The 9,172-nt window shown below is 38.1% G+C and overlaps 1 protein-coding gene across 1 annotated transcript; it reads right to left on the bottom strand.

Moving 5' to 3' along the window:
• Positions 1-3,307: 3,307 nt before the first annotated feature.
• On the bottom strand, positions 3,308-9,039 carry LOC134229517 (patched domain-containing protein 3-like). The gene is made up of 4 exons (XM_062711263.1): positions 8,755-9,039; positions 5,645-6,668; positions 5,201-5,404; positions 3,308-5,021 (listed from the first exon to the last, which is right to left on the bottom strand). Exons 2-4 carry the CDS (start codon positions 6,651-6,653, stop codon positions 3,595-3,597), a joined length of 2,640 nt encoding a protein of 879 aa, XP_062567247.1. The 5' UTR covers positions 6,654-6,668; positions 8,755-9,039; the 3' UTR covers positions 3,308-3,594.
• Positions 9,040-9,172: the final 133 nt, after the last annotated feature.

Genomic DNA, 9,172 nt, shown 5'->3' with positions numbered 1-9,172 from the left:
GATGAGATTTGTCATTGTAACTCAGACTTCGAGGGCTGTTTATTCCTTGACTGGTCAGTAGTGACGATGACAGAAAGTAACCATCTTTGTCAATCATTTGTATTGTGCGCGTGTTAGCATCACAGATGAGTATCTGTACAGATTCCACTGGGATCGAGGTCTGATCCTTGGGGTGGTCCTGTGTAGGTGAAGCGATGTCTTCCTTTGCTGTCTGTCACCACTACAGCACCTTGGTTAAATCTGATTGATTCAGACACTATTACACGGCATTACGGTTTTCCGTGATATATATTGGGATTTTATACAATTCCTGACCCACGCTGTTATGTTGAATTGAATGGACATATTGGCCCGTACTATCGTATCGGATAACCATGGCTCTGTTATTCCATCTTTTCTCCACATTCCGACCAGCAGATCCCCTGTAGAGGTAGAGCAGTAGATACAGTTAGGCTTTGCAAAGCCAGATTTCTTTATCAGTAATGTCTTCGTAATATTGTCCCTGAATAATTTTATGATGTTATACTGCCGGTCTATGAAAATAAGTTCCCCATCTTTGGTCACCGAGTGCACCCCTACAACATTATTTATATCTGTTACATGACCTAGAGTGGCACCCGTTGTATCTGTCAAAACGAGATCTTTTATATCACTCACCCAGATCCGGTCTGACGTCACACAGGAAATATGACAACTATTACTGACATCTGCATTGATCTGACAGGGTTACAGATTTCTTCAACTCGGACGAAGACATAAGTTTAAGCAGATTCTCATTTTCTATTAACCGTTTCGTTTTCCTCTGAATTTCTCTTAATAACTGAATCAAGCCTCGTTTGTTAATCATCTCATTCAAGGAGAGGACAGGCAGTTTTGTAAGTCTTGGAGTGTCGTTTTTCTTGGCAACAGGGTTTTTCTTTATAAACACTACGAAGTTGACAAGACTGACAAAATGCATCATAAATCCTGCCTGAATGTCTTATACAATTCCCTTGTTCTAAAATACATCCAAATTTCTCACGGTAAATCACTATATCATTGTATAAAGTATCTAAATCAGTAACATATTTCTCCTTACATTGTACACATAAATCTTGCTTACACGTGTTGCAGTAAAATTCCGCATCCCTATCGCATTGGAAGCACTGTCTAACTCTACACTGCGTGCAGAATTCTTGTCTAGAAACCATTAATAATATCAATACACATCCACTGATACGCAGCTGAAGGTGAAAATAAGGCGGGCCACGAGTGAAAATGTAAAAATGTTCTGTAAAGGGCGTACGTTCCACTTGAAGCTTTTATTTATTACAAACCTACACGTACAGGTGTAGATTTAGGTTACAGGATTAACGAATAGTATTCAATATTAAAGTCCATAAAACAATACAAAATAGGAGCAGAGCAAATACGGACCACCAAAACATCTGAGATGAGATCAGGTGCCAAATGAGGAAAAAATACTGTAAGCAATTTACACAGCTTGCGACGGCAATGTTTACCAATTTATTAGGAAAATAATATATTTTCTTCTTCCTTAAATCCCAGGAGTGGGAAAAAAACGTCTGGTCCTCCATCTAACGCTCGTCTGACTGATCCCAGCACCTTATGCATTGAAATGACTTTACTTTTACAAAAACCTAACCCAAAATACAACTGAAACCGGAAAATCCGGAAACAACAAATCAACTATATTCATTATTTGAACACTCCGGCTACAACTGGACGCACACGCTGCAATAATCCACCTAAACACGTTATATGGCTAAACAATTTCGGTGCTATATCTCACCGAAATATTTGCCACTTGTATAAACCAATCGGAGTAAAACAGCAAACGTTGCACACCTCTGGCTGGTCATCCTACCTGACACTAAACACGATCTGACTGTATTGAATAAAGATCTAATTCGCCAGTTTTTGTCCTTACATGCCTGGAATAACGTTAACCTTATTGTTCATTTGTACTCCTGCAATCCAGGCTCCTACGGAGGAGTCTGGGGTTTTGGGACTTCATTGTCTTAAGCCACTGCAAAGCTAGTAAGGATATGGAGATAACGAACAGCATCCAATGTCGAAGTCCACAAAACAATACAAATTACGTTAAGAGCAAACACGGACCTCCAAAACATCAGAGGTGGGATCAAGTGCCATGGAGGAGTGAGCATCCCCTGCTGACCGGTCACACCAGCCGTGTGCTCCTTGTCATGATCGGGAAATAGCGGAAAAATCCGTCGTCAATTCAGTGTATAAATAATAGACTAACAATTAGTATGAAAAACGTCAGTCAGCAGTTGTCTCAATGATAAATTGTATTTGCTGACAAGGTCATTGTATCGACCATAGAATTTACGAAATGATGACTTTAATAATGCAGGCGATGAAGGTACATTGCTGCATAAGTAAGGGAATGTGACGATAGAAAAGTTAAAGTCATCACGTTTATCATATAGCTTGGTGGTTAGATTACCATTAACGTCTTTTTCAAGTTAAAATATCGAAGTATGAAACAGATGTGTCAGAGTCTGTAATATCTTTTATCTCAAGCTCACCAGGATATATCGTATCGATGTAGGAATGGAAATAACAATTGTTAATTGACAATACGTCGTCGATATATCTAAATGTCGAGTTGTATGCCACAGCAAGTGTTTTCTTTTCACGCACTAAATTTTGCACAAATTCTGCTTCATATGAATATAAAAATAGGTCTGCTAATAACGGAGTGCAATTGGTACCCATGGGAATTCCAATAGATTGTTGGAAGTAACGGAAGAGGATTGGTTGAACATTTACTGGAACCCACGATGTATCTTTGTTTGTACGGATTTTTATGAAGTTTCGGAATCTGGTATATATATGGTAGTTCAAATTCATTTTGGCTCTGAATTGTAACTTTCTGTTTGAAGACTTGGTCTCCAAAGACTACAAAGATATTCATTGTCAGTGATTGAGGAACTCTTTTTAATGCCTTTTAAACATTGTTTTTGTTTTGTGTAAAAAAAAAAATGTGTGGATCATCAATCTCAAGTATCTTACTGGACGTTGTCTTCTTGTTAACCAAGTTTGATTCACATGAAAATTAGACCAATAATAGAGAAGTATACACCTAACTAGAACATAGCTTAATGAGTAATGATAAAGACGGCTATATTTCCGCTAATTAATACTTTACGTTATAACAGAACTCTAACTAGGAACAAAATTTATTTCGTTTTAAAACTAGAAAATATTTCAAACATGAGCGCCTGAGGTGCCCAGATATGTTGTGAATTTATACAGGCTGTGTATTTGATACACCAATAACCATTATGCGCTCCGCGCCAAAATGAGACAATTTCATTCACTTGATTTAGAGGAAACATTATCAAATAATAAACATGTTTTACACTGACCAAAAGACACATAAAACTCCAGCCAAATCAGTCAAGGTGACAAAGCTGTGCTGAGTTTCACGTTCCAGGGTTAAAAATTTTCACACACTGTAAGGATAGTTTATCCCTCGATCCTTTTAAAATTTTTCTTCACCGATTCAGCTCTACTACTCTCAGTCTATTTCAAACGTTGCGCAAGTCTTTTACGAGTATTTCACATTTACATCTTTTCTTCACGAACAAGAGGAAGATTCACACCATTATAAGCATCGTGATTTACACCATTGTACACTTCTGATTTTATTTTTGGGTCGGGTTTGGTATCAGACAATATTCTGACCTTTGGCCCGATGACAGAGAGGAATGTCGGTAAAATGAGAACTGCATGAATAAGTCCAAACACAATCACCGTAAATAACACCTTGAAAAACGACTGGAAAATAAAACTCTGGGAGAAATTCAACATTACAAGGCCGATAATTGTTGACAGAGCTCCATTTATAACAGGACCGCCTGCCAACTCAAGTGCATCCTGAACACGCCCCTTTCGGTCACGTGACTGTGACGTTAAATATGCGTGACACAGATGCGCACTGAAATCCACGGAGAATCCTACAGATATGATGAGTTCGATCATTGTAACAGAGCTGATGTTGAGACCCCAGAACGGGAGAAATCCGAACACTCCCAGAAGAATAGACACGAGGGAGACAGACACGAAAATTATAATGAGAGGATGAGGCATGAAAAAACACGCGACTAAAAACATGGCGGCTACTGCCACACCAACTGTCTGTAGCGTGCTTCTCACCACGATGGCGTACTGTTCAAAGTAAACAAAGAGTGGTGAGTAGATGAAACACGGTAGCCCGGATGTTTGTTCAAGCTCTCTAATGCGGAGAAGAAATTGTCCCTGAACGTCACTGGTCCTTAAATTCTCCGAAAACAAGTAAAATCGTGAGTAGCTTATCTGTGAAAAGTTTGGAGAAAATATCACATCTCCCTTAAAAATTCTTGTGTCGTTTAGGAAATGTCTTAAAGACATAAATTTGTCTCCAAAAGTACCATTTCCCACAACTGTAATGTAAGTTGATAACCAGTTTATTTCAAGGTTATCTTTGATAAGAGGTTCCATTTTAAGTTTAATTAGGAAGTTAACAATTTGCTGGCGTTTTTCTTCGTTTTGATAATCAATTGGATCTTTGAATACAATTTGAAGGGGAATTTCCCATCGGAAATTCTCAAAATCCCATGTGCTAGCTTTGTAATAGTCAGAACTCTCCAAAGCTAAATCTGAAAATCTGAAGCCCTGCTTCAATGATGTAACTCCCCATACAGAGAGAGCAATGTATCCCAGGTATAGAATGAAAATAACCAGACGAGAGGCGGCGTGGCGAGCCAGGAACTGAACAAAACGTTTTGGGTAAATCTCGAGCAAACTTTCAACATCCGCTCGTGACGTAGGCTTCTCTCCAGAGCAGCACGTGACATAACACGCCGAGAAGCCCTCGCTTCTGAGCTGTGCCCGAGGTTTTGTGGATCTACACGTCACTGAATGCTTCGCAGCGTCCATCTTCTGCTGATGAATCACAATAGATGGCGCTAGGATAGTGAGCTGATTGACGTAGCAGAAGAAAACGGCAAGACCTGAAAAAATTAGTTTTATTACTATAGATAATATATTCAAAATCGAAGAAATCTCATTCTTGATGAAGAAAGACGTAATATTGCGTGGATTTTGGACTTAAAAGATAGCCATCCAATAACATGGATAGCATTTGTGAGTCGCTTTAAAATGAAGAGAAATTTAAATTATGTATGCTTGCCTGTATAGATGCAGAAGTTTTGGATGGTGACAAACAGAGACGTGTAGCCAATGAAGAAGGTTATTAAATCCGTGAGAGAGGTGACTGTAATAGCCAGTCCACTGGTCCGCAGGGTGTGTTCCATTCTCTCCTCTAATGACATCTCCTGACCTATAGTCTGCGCATGCCCAGATACGATGATAAACATATCGTTGATTCCAATGCCTGAAAAACATCAAAAAACATAAAATAATTGTAATATTTGTACAAGTAATATCAAGTTAGAACTTGGAGAAATAATATTTCATTCAGGTTCCTATAGAAACTGATTCGCGTTAGTTTTTAATAAACAAAAATTTTGACTGATTCACTTTTCGCAAACTGATTTCGAACTTCTTAAAAATTAATATTTTGAGAATGAGAAATATCCTGAGTAGAAAAATAAACAAGTACGTCATGACTTGCCTATGATCAAAAACGGCATAACTCCAACAGAATTCATAAACTTCATCCCACAGGCGCTGGCTATTCCCGCCGCAGGAATCATAGAGAGAATCGCACAAAAGACGCCGACGCGTCCCAAATTCTGTCGGTCGTAAACACAGTCAATGCGTCTTCCGGCAGTTGTTATGGACGCATAGACCACCATGAGCCCTACTGTGATCATGAACAAATGGGCCTCAGCCATGGAGCTTTGGGTTACCTCATCATCCAAAGCATTGTGATAGGTATAGGCCAGTTCTGTGTAATTTGTTTGAATATTCTGTATGAAAGTCACAAATTCTTTGATCCACCTCTCTGATAGATGACCCTGATCTATTGGATACTTCTGGAGGTAGTATCGTAGTTTTAGCATTCCTGCTGAAACAAAACGGTCATCTTCGGTTTCCACCTTTCCCAACATGGCGGACAACAAAACTGTTTCCTTGTACACAGGGTATGTCACGCTTTTATTTTGCAAATGTCTGATAAAGTCTGCAGAGAGAAGTTCCTCTCCGAATATAACACATTTATTATTGTTCTTTGCACAGAGAGATTCATAGGACGAATTGTTGTTTGACTGGTCTACAGTCACTATGTTCTTTGTAATAAGGTTGTGGATTTTCTGCACCTCGCGATATGCGTTATTATCGAATACATTCCTTCCATCCTTAGAGCGAATTATAACTTCTGCGAAATAACCGACATCAGCCAAAGAATGGATTTGAAAGTTTTCACGACTAGATGATTCGAACACGTTCCTAACAATGTCGCGATCTTGAGAAGCCTGGTTATTTTCTGGAAGGTATTGCGTCTCCAGATCGTTTTCAAACTTCAGTCGAAGAAGGCCGATCCCGAGAAGAAGGTTTAAAATGATGGAGCAGATGATAAAGATCCATGGATGTCGCGCAATCAGTCGACCGTAACGTCCAAATAAACGGGCGATCTTCCGGTCATGCGCAGTATAGCATCGAGAAAAACACATGGACGACATGGTGAAGATGAGAATCTGTAAGAGAAAAGAAAAAATTATATTGATACGTACATGCACAGTTTACATGTGTTGACAATTTTATAAAACCTCATATTTATATCAGAATCTAACACAGAAATCCTATGTTTCACAATTTTTATGTTTTTATTATTCCTACAAAAAATTATTGACGCCCGCTTTTTCAATACCAAAGGAACGCGTAAATTTAATAACCTTGTCATTGGTCTTCTGCAAAATTATTTTGTAAAAACATTCTGATTGAACACACAAGTACTCTGAAGGTGAAATTAAAAAGATGTTCGAGTTTCTGATTGACAATATCTATGTTGTTTTCGGAGACCAGTTCTTCACCCATCTATTGAAATTCCCATGGGTACCAATTGCGCCCTGTTATTAGCAGACATATTTGTATTTATAAGAGGCAGAATTTGTCCAAAATATTTTATGTGAAAAGATGAAAACTTGCCGTGGCCTTCGTCTCGACATTTAGTTATACAAGGTATATTGTCAATTAACAATTGTACATTATTTCCATTCTCTTATCTATACGATATATCCCGATGAGATTGAAATAAAAGCTATCACAAATTAAGTCTGATGCAACTGTATTTTACTAGAATACATTAGTGGAATACAATAGAATACAATAGGTTGATGGTAATCAAACAACAAAACTTTATAATAAATGAAATCGTAGGTAACTTTAACTTTTCAATCGTCAACGTTCCTTACTTGTGCAGCAATATACCTTTACATGCATACGGGTTTTATATCCCTCAGTTGATTCGATACACAAGAGCATGCCCTATATGTATATGAACAATTTCTAACAAGAGGTAAGTTATTGACAAACACGTTGATGAAACAAGAATATCAGCAGTCTCGTTTAAAGTCATCATTCGTAAGATCTAATGGTCAATGCAAACACCTTTTCAGCAAATAATCAAATGCTGATTGACATTTTTCATACTTATTGTTATAGGCCATTATTTACACACTGAGTTGTCCATGGATTTTTTCTTCATTTCTTGGTTATGACAAGGAGCACAAAGCGAGTGTGACCAATCGGCAAGGGAAGCTTACTCCTCCATGACACCTGATCCTACTACTGATGTTTAGAGGTCGATCGGTGTTTGCTCTGTTTCAAAATTTGTATTGTTTTATATAATGGACTTTTAAGCATGAATATTATTCGTTATCTCCAAATATTTCCTACAATCCCGAGATCCCTATCCGTAAAGGAATGCTTACATGTCATCTCTGAACAACAACCATGCCATACAGCAAGACCAGCTATTTGTACATCAGAATGAGACTTTGTATAATTTAACTGGTTTCTTCGAAATTTCGGAGAATAGGCGTCGGAACCGGGGAGTGCTAGCGGGGGGGGGGGGGGGGGGGGGGGGCTCGATTATACGTATTGATAATCATAAAATACATTGGGTAAATACTAATGATTTTATACGATAAGTATGTTCATATACTTCATTTTAGTTTTCGAAACCCTGAACACACATGCTGAAGTAAATGTTATATTATTTTTTTTTAAATGGAAAAGTTACATACATTATCTACCCCCCCCCCCCCCTCCCAATTTAATAATTAGTTCTGGTTTTATAATGTCTGACCAGACCGCGGAATTAGATCAAGCTGACCATTTTCTGGCGGTGTTGAATAACATGATATAATCGCCTAGACAAAGGGAGATTTAAAGATAAAGAAGGAATGTACTCATGCATGGGGCATATGTCAAATATGTAGCTATTTTCAGCGATCTGCATCCAGTATGTATATACATGTGAAGACAATGCGTAAAAGAATACATATCTAAGTTACATATGAAGTTTGTTGATTTTTTTAAATACAGTACTTTACACAAAATTGATTGATCTGACATGCCTCACATTTAATCTATGACAACATTTACATAAACACACAAGTCTGTATTTTACACCTGTATAGATCATGTACATGTTATGGGTAATCTAATCAGATCAACACACTACATTTTACAGGGGATTATCGGGACAGGGTTAACATTGTTAACATATAGTTATTGAACTTTATGAAAAAAAATTAAGGATAAAAAACTAAAACTTGCCTGCCTGCCAAGAAATCACATCCTTAATATCGTGAAACCCCTCTGTACTTCCTTTGTGGAAGCTTTCGGTTCGTCGTCCGGCAATGTTCGATGTAGCCTTAACCCCGGATCACCCCCGCCGATAAGAAAGCGTCTCAATGTTTATTTTTGCGATATTCAAACACCATTACCGCATGTCGGGTAATAGAGCCCCTAGGTTATAATAGACGGCACCCCGACGCCCGTGACGAGTAATTTGTGACAAAGCCGCGTCACCCTTCGTCAAAAATCAGTATTCATCTGGAAAATTAAATATGCATTACTGGTGTTGTGTAATGGTGCATAAATAATCGTTATACCTATACGAGGGAAAAGATAAAATACACGGGAGAAAAACACATATACATGTAGTACATACACGCGTGTATAAAATACTTCC

This window comes from Saccostrea cucullata, unplaced genomic scaffold (assembly GCF_032062105.1).
Source record: "Saccostrea cucullata isolate Sc308-1 unplaced genomic scaffold, CSIRO_AGI_Scuc_v1 ctg311, whole genome shotgun sequence".
NCBI classification, from domain to species: Eukaryota; Metazoa; Mollusca; class Bivalvia; order Ostreida; family Ostreidae; genus Saccostrea; species Saccostrea cuccullata.
The sequence above is the reverse complement of the archived record's forward strand: the minus strand, read 5'-3'. Positions and strand labels throughout refer to the sequence as shown.